This window comes from Brassica napus, chromosome C9 (assembly GCF_020379485.1).
Source record: "Brassica napus cultivar Da-Ae chromosome C9, Da-Ae, whole genome shotgun sequence".
Classification (NCBI taxonomy): Eukaryota; Viridiplantae; Streptophyta; class Magnoliopsida; order Brassicales; family Brassicaceae; genus Brassica; species Brassica napus.
The window spans coordinates 42,218,079-42,242,378 of record NC_063452.1 but is presented as its reverse complement, the minus strand read 5'-3'; the positions used below and the strand labels follow the sequence as shown (position 1 = coordinate 42,242,378).

Here is a 24,300-nt window from a genome sequence, read left to right as displayed (position 1 = left end):
TTCCTTGTTTTTTTGTGTGTATCCTAATAAACGTAGTTGATAAGAACCTTAATATTACGTCTTTTGTTCATTTTTAAAACATGCATTAGGTACATGTCTTGCATACAAACATATTGTATAATACATATAAAAACGAAATTGGTGTTATTACTTATCTTGTTGTTACAAAAGTGATGATGAATTGTTTCTCGAGTTGTTTTCTCTTGTGAAGAGAGAATTTATTGACACTTCTTCAACTTTCAAATTGATAGGTGCAAACGAAACGTGTCTCGCATACAAAAATACTGAATTAGTTATCATTATTGTGATTCAAATAACATAAGCAATGTGTTTGTGAGTGTTTTGATAAGTTTTTTTTATCAAGTGTATACATCATCAAACATGAATACATAATTTTTTTAGACATTAAGAAACTTTAGAAGAAGAAAAAATATATATATCGCATGAAAATGATGAACTAGATGCATAATTACGCAATGAGAACTTTATATATCCATTTCATTGATTTATAATAATCCACTTATTTTGATTTTGAAATCTATATAGTTAATTTTGAAACTGTTTGTCTGATTTTAGAATCAATGGATTAGTCAATGATTTCTAAATCCAAAAAGAATTTCTAAATCCAAAAAGAATTTCTAAATCCACTAAACTACTAGAACCAATAACCCCCACTAATCATAAATGACTAATGTACTTTTTAGCTAAAGTATCATTTTATAGTATAAATATAGAATTGTATTGGCACATTAATTTACTTAAATTTTCTTTTGTCAACACTTAAAGGTAGTATTTAACTAAATTATTTTCAGTTTTCATCTTTTAGATACGAATATTATTTTTGAAAATATTTAATTTTATGGCGTTATGTAAAATAATTTATTAGCACATCTAAAATTTGGACTTAAATTTAGTGTGGACCAAAATATTTCCAAAGTGACCAAACAAGAAGAGTTCAACGAGGCCTAATGATATTTTAGTTCTTTTTATAGTGGCTTGGTGAGAATAATGAAGAAGACAGACTTATGAACTTTTATTACCTTTAATTTATCTTTAACAAATTGATTACAAGAATATTAAAGTTTGTAAAACAATCTAGAGGTCTCTGATTACATCGCTGGAAAGTGGCCTCGACAATTCATAACGAAAAGAGAGGACCGAAACGGTTATGGATAAGAACCATCTACTCTCCAGTACAATCCTCTCTTCTGCAACTCAAAAAGAAGGTCTTGAAGATGTTCGTGAAGATTGAAAATGGGCTTCTCTTGGACTTGCGAATTTGAATTCTGATTGGCTTGAGTTTATGTTTGACTTACATTCCCCCTCAGATTTGTGATGAGCTATGATGCACCGGGACGGATACGGAGACAGAAACGGGGACGAAAGCGGAGACGGGAAACGAGAAAATTTAAAAATTATGGGTACGGATACAGCAAATATATACTAGTAAAAAATATAAAATATTTATAAAAAAAATAAATTTATATAGTGAATCTAACATAATTAGTTATAATTTACTATTATATGTCTATTTTGCCAACTAAAATTAGAAGCAAGATAACAGTGACAGTTAAAAAACAATTGAACAAGCATTAAGTCCCGTGAAAACTAGTCTTACTCATAGCTATGTTCTCTAACCGTTCCCAAGCCGTACCAGTGTTGTCCCCGTGAAGTACCCGTCCCCCAAACGTTTCCGGTACCGGTACGGCACCTAAATAGGCGTCCCCGTGCTACATAGGTGATGAGAGAAGCTTCGACACAAAATTTGTCACAAAATAAACTAAAGCCTTTCTTGGTAGGGATTCAGTAAAGATTGCTGCAACTTATAGCTATGTGCTTCGTCTCAATCAAACCCAAAGCTACTTGTTCTCTAATGTAATAATAATCAGTATCAAAGGGTTTAGATCTCTTGTGTAAGGGAGGGTTTGTACTCAAGTAGACATCTGAGAGATTGTCACATAGGATCCCTAGCATAGGAGTAGAGATGGAAACAGATTGGCCCGTCCCGGCCCATCACGTTCTGCAGCGGGTCTCTGTGCGTTGTCCCGTTTTTGTACCACGGTTACGTTAGGGCATGCCCAATCCCGCCCTGCAATTAACATGGGGTTTTGCGGGCCGGGCCGCGGGACAACATTAGCAATTATTCTTAGCATGTAACTTCATTCAAACTAACATATGTTTGTCTTGTCCTAAATAGAACTGAAAAATTGCAGTAAAAAAATATACTTAAGTTGAGTTTGGAACCATATACCTCTTCAAAGTTTTTGAAGGTTTTTGAGTTCCTTGATATTCTCTATCAAGTTGAGCAATTATTTCATGTGAAAGTAATCAAGGTAATGCAAGCCACTAACAAAAAGACAAATCTGCAAAACATAAAGTGTATCTCAAACTCACCAATCACCACAAACAATAGTCAAAAAGTGTAATGCAAGTGACTAGAACAATTCAAGTTGAAGTATTGCAATCCGAGAACAAAGATAAATCTGCAGAACATAAAAGTCAACCAGGCATCAAGATTTCTATAGCAATACAAAGCAATCATAATTACAAGCAAGCCAAGCTCTTTTTAGTCACTCATTGTCATATGAATTACACCCATCTGGTAAAAAGATATAAGATCCATAAACAGGACTTCAAGTCCAAGATGGCTTGACCTTGGAGAACGGCATAAGAAGATCTAAACAATTAATGTTAATATACACACTTACATATACAAGAAAAGAAGAAGAAGAAGAAGAAGATCTTAGAGATCGGCATCTGAAGTGGAATCTTCATTGGAGGTTGTTGGTTAAGAAACAGTCGATAAAGTTCATCTGAGTTGTCGTTGAAGCTGCTCTTCTGCAGATCGAATACGAAGGGATGACCGAAAGAAGACTCAGATCAAATACACATGAGAGACCGGAAGCTTCGTCGAACATCGAACCACCGTCACTGGAGCTCCATAGGTTATTGGTGAAGATCGAAGCCAAATCAACATCGTCGCTCTCTCTCTTTCTCTCGTTTTTTCAGGTGAAAATGTAAAAGAATCTTCAGGTGAAGCGGGTCTTTACTATCCTGTGGGTCCAAGTGAGGCTCATCCCGCCGAAAACCCAATACCGCATGACACTTACTCGCGAGGCCCGGTCTTTTTGGGTCTACGAAATGCCAAACAAAATCCACCCTGCAGCAGTCCTTTACAGGCCAAGCCTTCGGTTCAGGTTCCAAATTTACATCTATACATTAGAGCATAGTGGCATGTGCAGTGGCGGAGGCACGTAGGGTAGCATGGGGGCATTTTCCCCCCAATAAAAAATAATTTAATGTTATTTCCTTAGACTAATAATTATTTTCCCCATATTAAAAGATAAATTTGCCCCTACTATTTTTCCTTTATTGTGTTACTTATCGATAAATTTGCCTCACCTTAAATAATTTCTAGATCCGCCACTGCGCATGTGGTTGAGGAATGTCCAAATCACAAAGTAATAGTGACATCTAGGTTATCTCGTGAGCCGTAGATGCCAGCGCTTTGTTTTCAGTATTGGTGGATGAATGGGAAACTGTTTATTGGCGTTTAGCAAACTAGGAGATTACAGTATAGCCTATGAAGGTACACAAATCAGTAGTAGACCATCTAGTGTCTTGACAGCATGTCTAGTTGCTGTTGCAATTGGTCAATATAGACAGAGTAGTATCTTTTCTAATATGCAAATCAAGATTCAACGTCCCTTTCAAATACCGGAGAATGCATTTTGAGTAACCCAAATTTGACATAGTTGGTGAATGCATTTTCTGACATGCAAAAATGATTGCATATTGGATGTTTAGTAAGGTGATAATGAGATACTGAAGCTTACTAGCCAAACTCTGAAAAATAAGTAGGCTCCATGAAGAGACTTGGATCAAGTGTTCTAATGCGTTGTGGCAGAGGACTGCAGTCAGTCATTGCAGCTTGATATAGTATGTCATGAGTATACGACCTTGAAGAAAAAATTCTCCCTTAATGAGTCTCCATCTCTATACCCAAAAGTAATTTGGAAATCTCATATCCTTCATTGATAAAGGTTGTGATAGAGACTTAACCAGAGCTTGTAAGATTGAGGTATCACTTCTTGTAAGTAGTATGCCGAAAGACTATTGTTTTGTTGTTTATGTGACAGGTGAATAATGAAGGATATGAATTTCTGCAAGCAAACACAAATCTACCAAGAAGTTACTAAATGTATCAACCCATGTTCGGGGAACCTGTTTCAGATAGTATGTAGCCTTGGTGAGCTTGCAGACATAATATGGCCTCTATTGATCAGTAAAATTTATATGTATTGTAGGTCTCCATGAAGAAATGTATTTGTAACATCAAGTTGCTTAATTGGCCAGTTCTTAGTTGTAGAAATATTAAACATTAATCGAATTGTAGCAGTTCTAACAACTTGACTGAATGTTTTCCAGATAGTCAAGACCCACCTCTTGTTCAAAACCCTTGGTGACTAGCCAAGGTTTGAGTTTGTCAACAGTTCCATCTAGCCTGAGCTTTGTACTAAACAACCATATACTTCTCAAGATGTTCATGTCATTACTGGGAGGAACTAGAATCCATGTGTATAATCTATATTTCGTGGAGAGACCAAGCTCAATGAAGTGTATTTGCTTTCTCTCTGTGAATCCTTTATGTTGGGTGTGTAGGGCAATATATTTGATTTTAATACCATTCTCCATAAGAAAATGATTCTTTAGATTGTTTATAAATTATCCTCATCCATCTGACTGAAACTAATTTACTCTTGTACCGAGTATAATCATCCATAAAATTGCATAAGACTAAAAACATTTATTGGATATAATGGGAGAAAGTCACCATAGATCACAATGAATCTGTTTTAGGGGTTGAGAAACATGAGAAAGAGACTGAAAAAAACTGTAATCTACTACTTTTTTCCATCTAGAAAGACTCATACATGGGGACTGATATGCTCATATTGACCTTAATTTCCTTGCTTGATTTAAGTTGTGAAGAACCTTACAGTTGGAGTGACCAAGTCTGAGAGGCCATATAGCTTTTAATGTTGCAACATGACGATCTGAGAAATAGACTGAAAACTTCCGATTTTTCAACATATATAATCCATTATTTGGAGGACCCTTTGACACCAGTTTCTCCTTAATTAGATCAATAAGATATTAATGATTAGCATATAAATACACTGCATGGATAATTCTCACAAAGTTTAGAGACTGATAACATATATTTTTGTACATAGATTAGATGAAATAGTGGTTGAACCAACATGTGTAATAGGGTAGGAAGATAAGAACCAACTCGGACCATGACAGCATCATTACCTTCAAATGGATGGACACCTTAAAGATTGCTCGTGGAAGAAGTAATGTGAGCCGTGGCTCATGAGTCTGGATACTATTCCTTTTCATCAGGCACACGCATAGAGGAAGAAAAGTCTTCAATAGTGTGATAGTTAATTATTTTCATATTTGTTGTAGCATTTGATGGTTGTATGACCAGTCCTACCACATGTTTGACAAGTTACTCTTTCTCCTTGAGTGTTGCTAGTGGTCGGATGTTGAGAAAAGCCATGACCCCCCTCAAGAATAGTCTCCTATTCCTCGGTAAGAACCATAACAACGTCTTCCACGGTAGATTGGGTTATAAGCAGGACCAGCTGGTTTGTACTCTTTATTATACTCTATTTTTTTTAGTAGAGAATGCCATATCAGATTTGACTGTAGTCTTTTCCTCGTATGATTGTAGCTTGCCATCAAACCTTTGAACTTCAGAGATCACATCGTTAAATGTTTGAGTCGAGAACTTTGTGTGGAAAATTTAAATGGTAGTGGTGATGAGATCATATTCTGCTGAGACCTTTTTGAAAACCAAAAAAAATCATAGATTCATCAATGGTTTGTAATAGAACCTAAAGAATCACATATTGTCTTGAAGTGTCGACAATAGACAGCTACGACAATAGACAGCTAAGTCTTGTATTTTTTTTGTTAACAAATGCAAGCTTTGTCGAAAAGAGTATTCTCTAGCAAGGAAGATTTTGTTGAAGTTGTTAGCTAGTGAAATTCAGACTTTGCGGGAGGTGAATAGTGTGTGAACAGAACCCAATACTTCCTCGGACAGAGTTCCAAATATTCATGAGCACACTAGGTGATCAGTACAAAACCACTACTCCAACTGAGGGTTCTTTTCATCGACATTTACGGTTTCTAGAACAATAGTGTGTGTCGTCGGTGGTGGTGCAATAGCTCCATTTACAAAACCCAGCAGCTTCAGACTAGACAATAAGGATTTGAACTGAGTTTTCAGACCAAGTAATTGTTTGTTGAGTTTCAACGTGACATAGCTCAAGACATGAACATTGCTCAGGAAATGATCAAGATTTAAAAGATCTTCCATTAAAGCACATGTGAAAGTTAGAATGACTCTAATACCATGTGAGTATAACGAAGAAGACAAACTTTTGAACTTTTATTACTTTCAACTTATCTTTCATAAAACGATTACAAGGATATTTAAAGAGCCTTTAGAACAATCTTGAGGTCTTTGACTACACAGTTCACAGTACATAAATATAAGAGAGGATCAAAATGGTTTTGGATAAGAGCCAAATGGGTTTGAAATTATGTTAAAATTATGTTGGTGAAGAATGACAAATGGGTTATTTTTGGACTTGCGAATTTGAATTCTGATGGGCTTGAGTTTCTGTTTGACTTATAGTCCAAACATGCATTTCTAGTCAATTTACCTTACTTTAGTATATCAATGATAGATTGATGAGAGTATAGAAATGAAAGAAATAGTATTGACTCTCAAGAAGATAAATCAATATTTGTATGCTCATATAGAGATGATTAAATCTAAGGGAAAAATGTTTTTTTAGAGTAAAAAAATAGTAACTATGTCCCTTTAGACTAATATATATTTTGTGTCATATTTTCCTATAATACCCTTTAATATTTATGAAAATAATTTTAATAAATAGTTTTACGAACAAAAAAAATTTGGAAAAATAGTAACATTTGTTAAAATATCTATATGAACTTAATGGTATATTTTCCAGTTATAAAAAAGTTAAAATTATAAATTTCAGATTATGTTCTAAAAAAAGTAGAAATGACATTCTACGAAGTAGAAAACGAAATCTACTTTTTTCATTGAATCTACAATGTTTAGAATACATGATCTACGTAAATAGGAGTATTCTACAAATATGTAGAATACACATTCCGCGCTTAACCTACCATTCTAAAATTCTTAGAAATCAAAATCTACACATTAATCTAATTCTAAAACATGTAGAAACCGACTTCTACAGATTTACTATAAATCTAAAACATGTAGAAATCAAATTCTAAACATTACTCTAATTCTAAAAAACTGTAGAAACTGATTTCTACATATTAGTTGTATTCTACGGATAAGAAATCAGTTCCTAAAAATATGGAAACAAAATATTTGAGAATATTCACTTTTATATTTTTTTAAAAATCGATTTTTTTTAAAAAAAAAAAACAAAAAAGGAACAAAAAAGAGCGACAAATCGATTTGAGAATATTCACTTTCATCCCAGAGAAAAATATCCTATTTTTAGAAATTCAAATTCAAAGGGGTGCTACTGGTTGTTGTCGATGGAACATTCTTGAAGAGGCGTGTCCTATTTTTAGAAATTCAAATTCCTATTTTTAGAAATTCAAATATTTGAGAATATTTGAGAATATTCACTTTCATCCCAGAGAAATCGAGTTTAAAGAGTTGAAATCATGCTTGGTCGGTTCAAATCAAGTGGGAATCAATCCAGATATAATCATACAAAACCAAAAAAATCGATTTGGGATTCTTTCCTCGGCACGGGATCGATCGATCTATTCTTACAGATCGGTCGATCTGTGTAAATCGACCTTCGCCGATCGAGTGAAATGGACCAGGTCGATCAGTATATATTTCACGGGTTTTTTTGTTCTGAATAATGATCGGGATCGATCGATCCACTATAACTTGTAAAGTGGGATCGATCGATCCCCCTTGTCGAACTCAATATATATCTTTTTTAAAAAATTACAATTTTAAGGGCATTACTGCTATTTTGGAAAAAAATAGTCTAATAAGACATAAAGTAGTATAATTTAGTCTAAATGGACATAGTTACCATTTTTTTGCTCTAAAAAAACAGATTTCCCTAAATCTAATTCCTAAACTTATATGCAATAATATATATTAATAAATGTTAATGTTCTATTCTTTTTGATCTTTCCAGATTTATCTAGATTCGTCTCGATCTTCTAGACTTTCTTTTATCTTCATGTTTTCCATAATCTTGATATGGTTAATCTTCTCGATCTCTCAATAATCACGGTAAAAAAATAATGAATGTGTCACTGTTCAGTCCCTCCAAATTATGATTAAATCGATTTGAACTTTAGTATTATGTTTTCTCTGTATCTAATATCATCCTCAAACACTAAGAAGATTTACGTATCAGCCCAGTTAGTTACTAGGTTTGTAAAGTAAATTATAAAAGGGTTTTAAAATGCGAACCTGATCAAAGTATTTTTTGCAAAAAGACATTTTTATGACATCGAAATAGAATCTAAAACTACTCTGCAACCGTTTGACTAGCTTCAGGACTAGCCATGTGTGCGCAGAGACATTAACGGAGGGGTTTAGCTTGCGTAGTCGGCCACCTTTGGTGAGGCTATGCGCACGTGCATTCAGAGATCGTGGAATAGCATAGAGAAGTTCAAAAAATCATAAGATAAAGCTCTGATCTCGTCCAGTTCCAGTTCCAGCGCTAATGCTGGCAGAAAGACATTTAGAAGTTAGAATTTGGAGGTAAATAAAAAAAAAAAAAAAGGCACGAGGCTCCCACCAAGACCATATAATAAAATTTTAAGTGCATTTGCTATTAAATGCTTAGAAGAAGAATTGAGTAATGAGATGCAACCAGTACCAGATCAATCTTTTGTACTATCTCACGGTGACTAAAGATGAAAATGGCAATGAGAACCATAATTACAACAGTTTTCTTTCATTCCAACGGAGATTCTTTACCCATTCAACAGATTCTGTAATTAGTTACGTAACTAACCATGTCTTTGAAACGGTTATGTGTGCATTCAACAGATTCTATACTCTCGTCAATCTATCATTGATATACTAAAGTAAGGTAAATTGACTAGAAATACAAAACTGTAATTATTTGTGCTTTTAAGCAAAAACTGTAATTAACTGATTGACCTTAGTGTGCTTACGTAACACTAGAAATGCATTTATAAATATTTAAGCAAAACTACTTATAATTAGAAACGGAGGGAGTATTTTTAATACTTGCAGATAACAAATCTTCTTAATTAAAAATACAATAAATATTTTAGAGAAAAAGACAAAAATAGCACTAAATCAAGTTTTTGTTCCCAAACTAGCACTCAAGATCAAAAGTCACAAAAATAGCACTTAATGTTTTATCAAAAGTCACAAACTTAGGGTTTAGAGTTAAAAGGTGGGGTTTAGGATTTAGGGTTTAGAGTTTAGGGTTTAGAGTTAAGGGTTTAGGGTTTAGGGTTTAGAGTTAGGGTTTAGGGTTTAGGGTTTAGAGTTTAGGGTTTAGGGTTTAGAGTTGAGAAATGAAGTTTCGGGGATAAGATTTCAAATTTTGAAAAATAAAAAGATTAAAATTTTCAAAAGATAAAATGTTATTTTGGTCATTTTAGTTTTTGAGTGCTATTTTTGTGATATAAACTTAGAAATGTGCTATTTTGGAGATTTGCCCAATATTTTAAGTAACATTTTAAAATAAAAATAAAATGTATTTTTTTATTTGATAAGAAGAAGAAAATGTTTTGTCCGATTATGCAGATATATATAAAACACATTGTACTATATATATTGATTGACATCAAGTCCTCTATTCGTATTTTTGTAACATGCGAGAGGATTATTATTTGATTGAATGTCCAAGAAGAAGGTCAGGGCAATTTCTATGTTTTGTAAAAGAAGTAATTTATTAGAGTTTACGTAAAAAGGGAACATTAAATGAATTATTACGAAAGAAAAGTTTCAAATAAATTTGATCTGCATGAAATCAGGTATGGGGTCACTGATCGATATGGTTGGCCCAAATAAATTAAATAGCAATACCTACTCATGCATTCGCGGCAATGGAGAGATCAATGGTTATTATATTACTTTTTTATAAATAGAGATCATGCATGATTTTTACGTCCATGTATTTTAAAATGATGAACCATAATAGAATTCAGGATATAAGCCAAGGGTTTCAATAACCTCTCTCTCTACCTTTGTTTTCTCTAACCTCTCTCTAAGTCTTCGTTAAAAAAAATATCAATCCTGGTGGCCGGTGGGTTTAACACCACCGGTCACCAACCAACCCCTTTTTTGTTTTTGTTTGTAAATATTTTCGTTAGGCGACTATTTTCTTCCGTTTATCGGATAAAAATTTCACAAGGCGACTTTTGTTGTGTGTTTCCCAAATCCGATTTCTCTATCCTTTGCAAATCAATATCCCATTTGATTTTGTTAGATTCCAATCTTCTAGTTAGTCACGCTTGATTTCCTTCCCATATATGGTATTAATCTTCGCGTGCAGAATTTTATGGCGGAGTATCCATTGTGGGTTAGAGATTAAGTTGTTTGATTAAGCGTAGAGAGAATAAGCAGGCTGAGATTAGCTGGAGTTTCTTTAATAGAAACGTTCTGGCAAGGCCTAGCTTTCATCCCTTTGAAGCTATTCACCGGAGTTCACTTCTAACGAGCGGATGAAGAATCGAGCATAATTGACGGCGAACAGTCAAGTAGATTCAACTAGTCGAAGAAAGTTAATGAAAGTTCCCATTCCGGCATGTCTCCGGCGAGACTGACGGTGCTATTTCTTTGACTCTAGAAACATCGTGACCCATCTAACTGTACACGTGTCGTTCATGCTTTAGAGTTTTTCATATTAGTGAACACGTGGTTTTAATCTTATCTTTTGTTCGGTTGGGTTTTGATATGGACTGAATGTATATTAGGATGGTTGTTGTATCTACTTGTTTACATATTGGCCCATGAAACATAATAAAAAATATGTTAGACAAAAAAAAAAAGGATATAAGCCATGGAGAAAAATTGACTAGGGCAATTAATAACAATCAAACTCTTTAGAAAGAATATAGGACATTTACCAAGTATCGTTACTTAAAATTATATAACTGATTGACACTTTGAGATCAATAGAATATATATTATATATTTTTTTTTTTGGTCTAAATATATTATATTTTTGGATCGAAAGAAATGACAGGTTTTGATCTTGAACCTCCTAGTAGTGTAATTCTGAAAAGAAAAAATAGAACAATTAACTGATAATCAGTTGCAAGAACCTAGCACCAGCTGTGACTAGCAAGGAAAAACTTGAGTTGTTGTGTTACCATGCGAAAGAGGACTTGATGATATTTTTATTTTTGTTATTTTGTAGTGTTTATTAAAATTAACATATTTTTTTCTTAGTTAAAAAAATTCAACTATTTTTTCTTCCACTACAAAATTATCAATAATCGTTCTCTTAACAACTGCAAGAATAATAGTAAATAAAAAAGGGTGTCAGGAACACAATAAAAGAGAAAGAATTGTAGCATAATTAAATAGTGATGGTGAATGAAGTCAGAGCATCTTTAACCCTAGGGTTTTTATTATTATTATTATTTTTTTTTGTCTATTTAAAAAAAAATTAAAAACTAACCAATCGCAAATCGTCACGTGTCAGTGGAGTCCGAGTACAGTACAAGAACTACACCAAACTCGACTTTTGCGGAAGAAGAAGAAATGATGGGTTTTAGTTTTTTGTGGGGTCACACCCTTTAAGAACCCCTTAAAAATCGGGGTTAAAGGTGTTCTAAGGCCACATGCAACGCAATATGTAACCTATTCCTTAGCGCTAATACTTAGGCAATTTAGGAGAAAATAATATTATTAAATTAGCTTACGCTAAGAAAGAATCCTTAAATAAGGATTTTTTGGCTTTGATCCTAAATGAGCTGGCAACATCTGATTGGTGGGGTGAAGCGTTGCGTTTCGTATGGGGGAAGGGAAAGTTTCATTTACGCGGCTCGAGCTAAAAAAAAAAATTCTCCTTCTCTAAAGGCGACGACAAAGGTGATTCGGCGATCTGCTTCGTTTTAGGTAAATCCGGCCAAATCCGACCGTTTAAACTCACTATTCTTTCTTATGGAGTAGATGCATGTAGATTTCTCCTGTTTTTATGGATTCGATTCATGGGTTTGAATAGATTTTGGGTTTCATTATCGATTGGGGATTAAATTCGAATTAGGGTTTCTGTCGGGGTTTGCCAATCTCTTCTTTTCGATATAGTTCTTGGTTATTTCGGAGGATTTAAGGGTCCGTGATTGAGCTGTCATTCGATGTTGGGTTTTATAAATCGATTTAGGGTTTTATAATTTGGGGCTTTTGATGATTCGCTTATATTTTTTTTGTTCTTGTAGGTTCTAAATGGAGGACGAAATGCGAGACATGAAAGCACACAAAGCGTACTACAACATGCTTCATTTCATTTCAGATGCCCAACAGGGAATTCCGAAGCTGTGCCCCTGTGGATCTATCACAAAGGAGTTCGTCGACGAAGATGATACATATGATTACCTCCCGGGGAAAAGATACTTCATCTGCACAGACTACCAGGTTCGAAATGTGCTGTCTCTTTATACTCAAAATTGTTTTGCTGTTTGCTTACGAATTTTATGTTTTGGCAGAACGACGGGCTGCATTTTAGGCAGCCATGGGTAATGGGTGTGCAACAAGAGATTGAGAGGCTCAAACTAAAGTTTCTCGAGCAGGAGAAGCTCCTGCGCGAGTGCGAGGCGCTTAAGGTTAGTTTCTTACTTAACGTTGAAACTAATTTTTACAATCTTTCTAATTTCTGTTTGAAGTCACGGGTGGTTTGTCTCTTTCTCCTGTTATTTAGAAATCAACCATGTCACGGGCTATTTGTATCTTTCTGTTTGTATTTTGATGTGGACCAAGTCGTGTACCATGTTGCCTTTATAAGTCTCTTTGTAGACTCGGATGTTTAAGTGAACCAAGTGTGCTTCTTCTTCCTTGTATTGTCTCAAAAACGGATGTAAAATGATGTTTTAGTGTTTTCTGTTTCCTATGCTCTTCTTTGCCTTCTATTACATATTTACAAACCAAAATAATAAACAAGGCTCGATACACATCAACCATTACAATCAATCGATACACAAAAAGGCTCCACTCATCCCACTGCAACCTGTAATCCTTCAAACAATTTAGGTTCATATAATAATTACGTGCTTTGCATTTTCTATGCTGACTTTTCTACATCTATGTCGCCTCAAAATTTTGACAACATGATAAACTACAACATTATTGAGCCTCAATATAAAATTTCATGTAGAATTGTATTCATAAATTTAAAGTGTTCCTACTAATTGAGCTAATGATTTAGAAAAACACATTCTATAATTTTAGAGAACGGTTTTAGATTTAAAAAAATATACTAAACCACAATTTTGTAAGATTGAAATGTTTTCTTCATTAATCTAAATAATTTTTGAAGGAATGATAGGCAAATATGGCAGATGAAGTCGGCCGAAGACTCGATGCGGCTGTCAATGAGGCTTTTGATGAATATTTTGAAGACACATACAACAGCATCGTGGAGAATCGAACAGATAAAAAGAAGAAACGTGCATATGTCGAACGAAACCGCGAAGCGGGCCACAACTGTCTATGGAATGACTATTTTAGTGAAAATCCGTCATTTCCGGAAAATTTATTCAGACGTCGTTTTCGCATGAACAAGCAAGTATTCATGCGTATTATCGACACCCTCTCAGCAAATGTTCCATTCTTTCAGCAAAGGAGAGATGCAGTCGGACGGTTGGGTCTATCTACACTACAAAAGTGTACGGCGGCTATTCGTATGCTTGCTTATGGCTGTGCAGCTGACGCCGTCGACGAGTATCTCCGACTCGGTGAAAGCACCGCACTTTCATGTTTAACCCATTTCACAGATGCCGTCATTCTATTATTTGGAGAAGAATATCTACGGAGACCCATTCCTGAGGATCTTCAACGTTTACTTGATATTGGAGAGATCCGCGGCTTTCCGGGGATGATTGGAAGCATCGACTGTATGCATTGGGAGTGGAAAAATTGCCCAACCGCTTGGAAAGGACAATACACACGTGGATCAGGAAAGCCGACACTTGTTTTGGAGGCTGTAGCGTCACAAGATCTTTGGATATGGCACACTTATTTCGGTTCTCCAGGTACCTTAAACGATATTAACGTCCTTGATCGATCACCTGTATTTGATGACATTTATCAAGGTCGATCTCCAAGGGTAACGTACATGGTCAACGGACACCAGTATGATTTGGCGTACTACCTCACGGACGGTATATATCCAAAATGGTCAACATTTATCCAATCTATCACATTCCCTCAAGGTCCTAAAGCAGAGTTATTTGCTAAAGTTCAAGAAGCTACCCGAAAAGATGTGGAGCGTGCTTTTGGTGTATTGTAAGCTCGATTTGCGATAGTGAAAAACCCGGTGCTGTCATTGGACAAGGAAAAAATAGGGAAGATTATGAGAGCATGTATCATACTGCATAATATGATTGTCAAAAATTAACGGGGTGGATACACTCTGTACGATACATCTGAATTTGAAGAAGGAGACTCGAGCAGAAGTTCACATGTTGAGCATATTAACAACATGCCTACCCATTTCGGTAATATGCTTGGTCTACGGAATCATGTTCGAGATAGGCGTACACACGAAGCATTGAAAAATGATTTAATCGAAAATATTTGGAACAAGTTTGGTGATGATGAAGATGTATAATTATTGTATGTTTGCTTTTAATCATTGAATAAAAAAAATTAAAATTAAAAATTTAATAATTTTAAATTCCTAAGGATTTTATTTTGAGTAACACCATTGGACATACATTTTAGACTCAAATCCTTAACTATTCAAAAAGTGATAAAAATATTATTATAATTCTAAAGACTCCAATGGTGGGTAACAACTTCTTTTAGTTGGGTCTAACAGTGTTGGGTCTGTAACAACTTCTTTTAGTGAAAAACAGGTTAAATACGCATAGTAAAATAAAGTATAAAATAATGTATCCACCTGATTTTTCATAAGAACATAAAAATATACGGACATAAAATAATGTATCCACATGATGTAGTAGCTACTAGCTAGGTTAACCAAATAGACCATGAGTTCACAGCTAAAATCTTGTAACTCATTTCCTTTATTTATTTATTTTTTGATAAGTCTCTCACTTCCTTTATATATAGATGATAGAGATCTGAGTGAAAAAATCCACAAAACTTTTGGAAAGAACCACGAATATATAGGTCAAGAATGGGTGGAGAGACGAACACGGTGAGAGAGACCGCGGAGGAGGAGCCGCTTAGCCCATGCTCACAGCTGTTCAACTCGCCGGATTTTAATTGTGCGATAATAGTCACAATGGGATGCAAAGTCAAAGGAAACCCATCTGCCATCATCGACGGCCTTAAACACACCCTCGTTAATCACCCTCGCTTCTCCAGCATTTTAGTAAGTCTAAACACACATGTTGTGTACACACACAAAGTAAAAGTAAAACAAAATTATAGAAGAAAATGATATAGTCATAAGATTCAATCGGACCTTAAAAGACATATTAGAAGATTCAAATATAACTACTTGAATATATATATATATATATATATATATATATATATATAGCTACTTGGTTCATAATATTTCAAAACTGAACTCCTTTTCTCTTACCATGTCTGTACCATATGCTCTTAACTAAGAGTCCTTAGTTATATTGTAATCGGACTGAAAATGGTCAAACAAAAGCCTATATATATTACCTTCCTAATTAAAAAGAAACTCTTGCATAAGAAAACCAAATTAATTCGGCTCTCCATCGGAAATCGCCAATTATTTCCCTCCTCTGTCTCTCACCGTGAGTAGACGTCATTCACCGGCTATCAAAGTTACGGTATCTTTTAGGAAAGTTTCCTTTTCAGTGTTATTCTGATATCCTGAGTTTCCCTCCTCTTATATTTTCTATTATACCTTCTTTTCCTTACCGATTTTCTCTTATTTACTTTCCTTTATCTTACTTGGCTATTTCCTCTTCTCTCTTATATCATCAATTCCTGGTCAATAATTGATGCTTTCCTACAAAATCTTCTCCGAATATTGTGCGTTTAATTGCACCACCTCCCATTTCTCCTCTGACCTACTCCCAAAAATCCCTCCGCTGCTCCTTCGAGATTCTCAACTGAGTTTTTCAATGGCGGACAACCTCCATAAGGCAATCCGTTCTATGTCCTTAGAAGATGATGAGCCAATGGTCCTCCCTGATGACCCGAAGTTTCACGTTTTTGATGAAAACGCGCTTAGTATCCTTGGGCGTTTACTGAATCCCGAGGCTCAGAACATGGCGAGAATGATAGACTACATGCCTCAAGCGTGGCGTCTCTACGATAGGGTGAGAGGTATCGCTCTAACACGTGACCGCTTTCAGTTTGTGTTCAAGAGAGAAGAAGATTTGGAAACAGTTTTAAAGGATCGTCCATGGTCCTACAACCACTGGACTATGGTCTTGGAACGCTGGGTTCCTTCTCCACCAAGAGACTTCCTGTCCAAGTTTGAAGTGTGGATCCGCATTCGGAACATCCCTATAAATCACTACACCATCGGAACTATGCATCTACTAGCCTCTAAAGTTGGTTTTGTGAAGGAGATAGCGTACAATCCTAAAAGCTCTCAGAAAACAGAGTACATCCGAGCTAAGGTCTTGTTTTCAGCTACGAATCCAGCATTTGCGGCTAAGAATTTAACTCTCCCCTCTGATGAGATAGTGGTAATTGAATACGAGTATGAAAAGATCCATAAAAGATGCTTCCAATGCTATAGACTAACTCATGAAAAGTCTATGTGCCCTTATACCAAGCCTCGCCTGTATAGAACTCTACCGAGCGCAGAGGAGAGACCCCCAAGGGACTCTACAAAGCCTGCAAGTGAGGCTCGGCGCCTGGAAGCTCCACCAGGATTTCCCCCTTTGTTTCCTGAACTGCAAGGAGAAGAGAGAACTATGGCCCTCCAATATATCTCTCATGCTGATGAAACTGAGCGCCGTGCACGCATAATGCGGGTGCATCAATCTATTGAAGCTGACAAGGATAATCCCCCTGCCGTGCTGATCAAGATATCTCACGAAGTGGACAAGGAGAAAGGGCATGTGTTTCAGTATGACAAACCTGCTTCAGAAGCGCTACCCCTAGTCTGCAAGAGGGCTCATCCTACGCTGTCAGCTCCTAGTGGTGATCGCAACAGAGGTTTTAACGAAGGTTCTTCATCAGGTGAAAGCGCCAATTCTCGATCTGTTCCAAAAGGACCAACGGTGTTTCAGGCTGGAATATTTTGCTCCACCTCAACCGGGACCTTTCAGAATAAGAAAAAGAAATCTAGGCAACGCCCTCCTGCTTGGGTTAGACATGTCAGACCAGCGCGAAGCTCAACATGCGTGAACCTAAGCGTAACTGATGAACCAGTAAGTGAGTCTGGTACATCGAAGAGGAAAGCAGAGGAGACTGAGACTCCACAAGGCAACAAATCCACAAAAACCAACGAAGATACGATGGCCTCCGATTTGAGGCTGCTGTCTCCCCAATGAGCATACTGAGTTGGAACTGTCGCGGGGCGGGAAACACCGAGACAGTTCGTCGCTTAACGGAGATGCGTAAAAAGTATTTTCCGGATTTCTTGTTTCTCTCTGAAACTAAGCAAAAAGACTCTTACATGCTTGGTTTACAGAATTCTTTGGGTTATAATAAAATGTTCACAGTTGCTCCAGTTGGGTTGAGTGGTGGTTTGGCAGTTTTTTGGAAAGATTGTTACACGGTTGAGATCCTTTTTTCAGATAAAAGGATCATTGACCTGAAAGTGAAACTGGGTTCTACTACCTTTTTCTTGACGTGTGTCTACGGCGATCCGATTCGAGAGTATAGACATCACGTTTGGGAAAAACTTGAAAGTATTGGTGTTGCTAGAAATGAGGAGTGGATTTTGATTGGAGACTTCAACGAACTCCTTGATAATTCAGAAAAGCTTGGGGGCTCTATTCGAGAAGAGTCAACGTTTTGGGACTTCAGAAATTTGGTGGAAAACTGTAAAATAAAAGAAGTGAGAACAATTGGTAATGTTCTGTCTTGGGCGGGATGGAGAAACAATATTTGGGTCCAGTGTCGCCTAGATCGGAGTTTTGGGAATGATAGTTAGTTCCGAATGTTCCCACGCTCTAACTTGGAATACCTTGACATGTGGCCATCTGATCACCGGCCCATTGTTTTATCTTTCTCCCTTGAACCTGAAGATAGAGGTCATGGTCGATTCTATTTTGATAAGAGAATGATTGGTAAGGCTGGGATTGAAGAGGCCATTGCTAGAGGCTGGGAGGGAGACCCGTCAAACACTCCTTCTTCAGTTATGGATCGACTTTCAAGATGTAGAAGAAAACTCTCTCATTGGAAGAAAAAAGCCCATTTCAACTCCCAATCTAAGATTCAGAGGCTTCATAAGGAACTGGAGAAGGAAATTGCGAAGATGTGGCCTAGTGTCAGGTCCATGAAGCGCCTGAGATTGGAACTAGCAGTGGCTCATAAGGAGGAAGAGAAGTTCTGGAGGCAACGGAGTAGAGAGCAATGGCTTAGGGAAGGTGATCAAAATACCTCTTATTTTCATAATGTTGTCAAAGGCAAGAAGATCAGGAACAATATCCTTATGCTGAAAGATGAAATGGGAGTAGAGCACTTCTCAGAAGGTGCAAAAGGACACTTGGCGGTTGAATATTTCAGAGATTTATTTATGAGCTCCAATCCAGTGGACCTAGAAAGTCTCTTCGAAGGTTTCCAAAGTCGTGTAACTCCTGCTATGAATGAATCTCTGATAAAAGAGATTTCGGATGATGAGATCAAAGCAGCTGCCTTCGCAGTCAAAGGAAGTAGCGCTCCCGGCGAAGATGGTATTACTGGTGTCTTTTATAAGACGTATTGGCATATTGTGGGTCCTAAGGTCATAGAGGAGGTTCGCAGCTTCTTCCAGACGTCGACACTACCGGCTGGTTGGAACCATATGCAATTATGTCTCCTCCCTAAGATCACCAAACCTGAGTCCATGAAGGATATGAGACCCATAAGTCTCTGCTCTGTCCAATACAAAATTGTTTCTAAACTCTTATCTTCAAGACTGAAACCAATCATGGACGACATCATATCAGATACACAGGGAGCTTTTGTTGCTGGCCGCTTGATCTCGGATAACATCGTGGTGGCTCACGAGATGATCCATGGCTTGCGTACCAAGAAAACTATTAGTGAGCAGTTCATGGTTGTCAAGACAGACATGTCGAAAGCGTACGATCGTGTGGAGTGGAATTTCTTGGAAACCCTGATGGAAAAAATGGGATTCGACCGTAAATGGGTTTGTTGGGTGATGACATGTATTTCTACAGTGTCTTATACAATCATACTGAATGGAAGGACACATGGTTTTCTCAGACCAGAGAGGGGGATACGACAGGGTGACCCTATGTCGCCATTCATCTTCATTATGGCTGCAGAAGCACTTGTTAGTGTTTTAAATAAAGCTGAAGAAAAAGGGCGTCTGCATGGCATCAAACTTGATAAACATGGACCGGCAGTACACCACCTTTTATTTGCTGATGATAGCTTATTGATGTGCAAAGCGGATCTGATGGAGAGCATTGAGATTATGCGGTGTTTGAAGCTATATGGAGATGCTCCAGGACAACAGATCAACCTTTCCAAGTCATCGATAATCTTTGGTGACAGAGTAGATGAAGGAATGAAAGCTGACATCAAACTTATTCTTCGGATCGACAAGGAAGGAGGAGAAGGGACCTATCTTGGCCTCCCTGAAGTGTTCAAAGGATCAAAGAAACTCATTTTGAACTACATCCGTGAAAAACTTCAACATCGACTGCAAGGCTGGTTTGCGCGAACTCTTTCTCAGGGAGGAAAAGAAATTTTATTAAAATCTATTGGGCTAGCCTTACCAGTCTATGCAATGTCAGTGTATCAGCTCCCTAAGGATCTCTGTGCTAAACTCACATCTGCAATGAGAGATTTCTGGTGGAGCAATGGAGGTTCTAGGAGGAAAATGACTTGGGTAGCGTGGGACACACTCTGCAGAAGTAAAGAAGATGGGGGTCTTGGCTTTCATGATATCGGTCGTTTTAACCAAGCGCTTCTTGGAAAACAAGCATGGCGAGTGTTTTCGCAATCTAACTCCCTAATGGCTAGAATTTTGAAGAGTCGTTACTTTAAAAATTCGTCTTTCCTTGAAGCTAGTCTAGGCTCACGGCCTTCTTTCATTTGGCGTAGTATCCTTCATGGAAGAGAGGCCTTGAACTCAGGACTGCTCCGGGTTGTTGGCAATGGTGATCAGTCTAATGTCTGGACATCGAATTGGTTGTTGGAGAAGGAAGATCGGCCCCCTATGTATAAACAGGACAGTGTTGTTGACCTCACACTGAAAGTTAGCGACCTCTGGTTCCCAAACTCAAGGGTTTGGAATGCTCAAAAACTGTTCGATACCTTCACTGAGGAAGACGCCTTACAAATCCTGAAGATCAAGCCGTCTCAAACCGGCCATGATTCGGATATATGGGGTTTCACTAAGACCGGCTGTTATACAACTCAGAGTGCCTATAGAACGTTGTCTACTCTCCATAAGACGAAGTCGCCAGCGTATCGTCCCCTCCCACCAGTGGAAAAACAGTTATGGAAGAGCATTTGGAAACTCAAGACAACTCCTAAGATCAGACACTTTTTGTGGAGAGCATTATCAGGTGCGTTGGCTGTAGCTGAACGACTTCAGTCAAGAGGCTTACACAATAATACAACCTGCCTTGCATGTGGTCAAGCATCGGAGACGATATGCCATGTCATGTTTACTTGTCCCACTGCAGTAGAAGCTTGGCGTTTGGCAGGAATTCATTCCCCGCCAGCAGGTTTCTCCCAATCTTCTGTTTTTCTGAACCTTCATTACTTGGTAGCAGGAACTAAGAAACAGCGGAATGATCAAGATAACCTAAAAGCCTTTCCATGGATCCTGTGGCATCTCTGGAAAGGGAGAAATTCCCTAGTGTTTGAAAAAAGCAGGTTTACGCCACATTCTATCTTAGCTAAAGCCTTAGAAGAGGCAGAGATTTGGACTCAGGCTCAACAACCAGACCAAGCTACACACATGGCACTGGAATCTACAAACTCTTCTGTAGATGCATGGGAAAAACCTCCTTCCGAGATGGTCAAGTGCAATGTGGGAATGGCTTGGGTTGATGCTGGTCCGGTGAATGGCTCCAGTTGGATCTTAAGAGATGATCACGGCCAACCCCTACAACATAGTCGTCAAGCCCTTACCGGCTCCTCCTCCAAAATGGAGTCAGATTTGAAATCTTTACTATGGGCTGTTCAAGCAATGGGTGACTTGCGTTACAAGAAAATACTGTTTGAAGCCTCATCTGTTGAAGTACGCCAAGCTTTGTTGAATCCTCTCAGGTTTCTTGAGCTCTCACCTCTGATTCTGAAGAAACTGGAGCTTCTACATCGCTTTGAAAAATGGACGATCTCTCATGTTTCCGACCTTAAAAACAGAGTTGCTAAGTCTATAGCAGAGAGCGTCGTGGTCGGTATACGTACACAATCGTATGTCGCCTCAGGAGGTCCCCGTTGGCTCCATCAGATGTTACAAGAGGATGCGTCAAACACATGTCTTCTGGTGCGGTAAAGATAAAGGGATCTAAGGTTACTGGCTTCTGCCTCAAGTCCTTCATAACCTTTTCTGATAGTATTGAGCATTAAGCTCTTATAAGTACCTACTGGTACCTCCACCCTTTTTCTTCTTATGTCGTCTTCTTTTTTTTTTTTTTAGTACCTCTGTCTTCTCTATTTCTTCGTGTTATAACTCAGGGGTGCTCCCAAACTTGTCCTTTTGGACCTCAATATTATGATATATTCAGTGTTAAAAAAAAATATATATATATATATATATTACCTTTTTGGAATATATTAGTCATAAAAAGGAAAATTTAAAAATCATGGATTTTCTTATATATGAAATCATATTTTAATATTTATTTATGTTTATTTTGTATGAGTTCAGGAGATGAAAAATGGGAAGAAAGGGCAACCGAGTTGGGTTCGGACAAAAGTTAGAGTAGAAGAGCATGTGATTGTTCCTGATATAGACCCCGACATTGAAAATCCCTATCAGTATGTTGAAGACTATATCTCAAATCTAACGACCGTTCCTATGGATTTATCTAAACCATTATGGGAAATTCACTTACTCTGCCTCAAAACATCAAACGCTGAGTCCATTGGCCTTCTGAAGATCCATCATTCTTTGGGTGATGGAATGTCTCTCATGTCTCTTTTCCTCGCTTGCACCCGTAAAACATCAGACCCTGAGGCTTTGCCCACTGTCGCCGTCCAGAAAAAAACAGTTTGGACCGACCTGCTACAGTGGTTTCTTTAACAAGATTTGGTGGTTATTTGTAGGGCTTTGGTTCATCCTAAGATTGGTCTTCAAGACTTTTGTTGATGTCTTAATGTTTGCTCTAACAATTTGTTTCTTGAGGGATACGGAGACTCCTCTCTTAGCGAAACCCGGTTGTGAACTTAAACCTAAGAGGTTCGTCCACCGGATTATCAGTTTTGACGATGTTAAGCTGGTGAAAAACGCAATGAACATGGTAATTTTGTTTTATTCCCAATTTAAAGAATATTTTGAAATATGTATATTTTGCTGACATAAAAAAAATGTATATTTGCTGACATTTTTAGTTTTAAATCTATTTTGTTAGACGGTAAACGATGTTCTTCCTGGCGTAACACAAGCCGGACTTTCTCGGTATCTTAGTCGAAGATATGGTAAAAGTTTTGATTATTTTACATGATAGTGTTGTACATAGTACAGTGTAGTGCTCACACTCATCTAAAGAAACTCTTGTCATCTGTTTTACAAAGTAGATCAAGAAGCAACACCGAAATTCAAAGAGTTGATGAGGAGAATCCGACTTCGTTCAGCAATTATGATTAACGTGAGACCAAACGCAGGAATTGAGGTAACAAAATGTTTAATCTTAAGTGTGTTTGAAATCAAATATTTTTAAGCTGATTGTGTGATTTCATTATTGTTACGATGATGCAAAATAGGCTCTAGCGGATATGATGGCCAAGAAATCGAAATGCAGATGGGGAAACCTCTTCGGTTACATCCTCCTACCATTCTCAATCGGGCTGGAGACTGACCCTCTAGAATACTTGCGCCGAGCTAAAGTCACCGTTGATCGCAAAAAGCATTCCCTTGAGGCTGTATTCTCTATGGCGTTCTTTAAGCTGATACTAAAAGTTCTTGGGCTCAAGGTAAGAACTAAGTTGCTAATATATTACATATATATACTCTAAGGTTAATCATGTATATGCTTTGTTTATTGAAAGTACATGAGTATTATTTAATGGAGAACCAAATTGAAAATACAGGCAAGTGTAGTTCTTGTAAGGAAAGTGATCCATAGCACAACATTGACATTCTCGAATGTTGTCGGTCCAAAAGGAAGAAATTACTTTTCACGGCCATCCGTTGTCTTATATCGCCCCTAGTGTTTTTGGCCACCCACATGTAAGTCTGCGCTTATATATATTCATTATATGTGTGCGAAATGATTTTGCTGATTATGTTTTTGTATGTGTAAAGGCTCTTACTATACATTTCCAAAGTTATGCAAACAAGGTCATAATATCAGTAACAGCCGATCCAATAGTCATTCCTAACCCTCACAAGATGTGTGATAATTTGGTGGAGTCTCTCAAGTTAATCAAATCCTCTGTCTTAGAAAGAGGGTTATATGAGATGGAGGTTTAAAGAAAGCTCTTCTATTGTATCATTATTATATCGTATCATCGGTTTCTTATATGTACTACCGTTCCTTCATTGTTACTCTCAATATGTACTAAGTTACTATGATAGAGCATCTAACAGTAAGATATCAAGTTTATATAAAGCAGATTATCCACTATGGTCAAAGTAAGAATTAAATTACTTTAGTTTAGTTGGGTGTGGATTACACATATGAAATAAGATTTGAAAATAACTTCGAAGAATTGACATTGAAGGCTTTTTAAGAACATCATCTTTTTCCACAAAACAAAGACTACTTAATTAC

The 24,300-nt window shown here is 37.1% G+C and overlaps 1 protein-coding gene and 2 long non-coding RNA genes across 3 annotated transcripts; 2 read left to right on the top strand and 1 right to left on the bottom strand.

Annotated features, from left to right (window-relative positions):
- Window positions 1-1,441: 1,441 nt before the first annotated feature.
- On the bottom strand, window positions 1,442-6,854 carry LOC125593211. The gene is made up of 3 exons (XR_007329163.1): window positions 2,709-6,854; window positions 2,252-2,363; window positions 1,442-2,089 (listed from the first exon to the last, which is right to left on the bottom strand). It is a non-coding gene; the product is annotated as an uncharacterized LOC125593211 (long non-coding RNA).
- Window positions 6,855-16,341: 9,487 nt separating this feature from the next.
- LOC111209501 lies at window positions 16,342-17,727 on the top strand. The gene has a single exon (XM_022709435.1). The coding sequence runs from the start codon at window positions 16,342-16,344 to the stop codon at window positions 17,725-17,727; it is 1,386 nt and encodes a 461-aa protein (XP_022565156.1).
- Window positions 17,728-22,151: 4,424 nt separating this feature from the next.
- On the top strand, window positions 22,152-24,292 carry LOC106369545. Its single transcript, XR_007328877.1, has 5 exons — window positions 22,152-22,827; window positions 22,939-23,005; window positions 23,105-23,500; window positions 23,618-23,756; window positions 23,832-24,292. It is a non-coding gene; the product is annotated as an uncharacterized LOC106369545 (long non-coding RNA).
- Window positions 24,293-24,300: the final 8 nt, after the last annotated feature.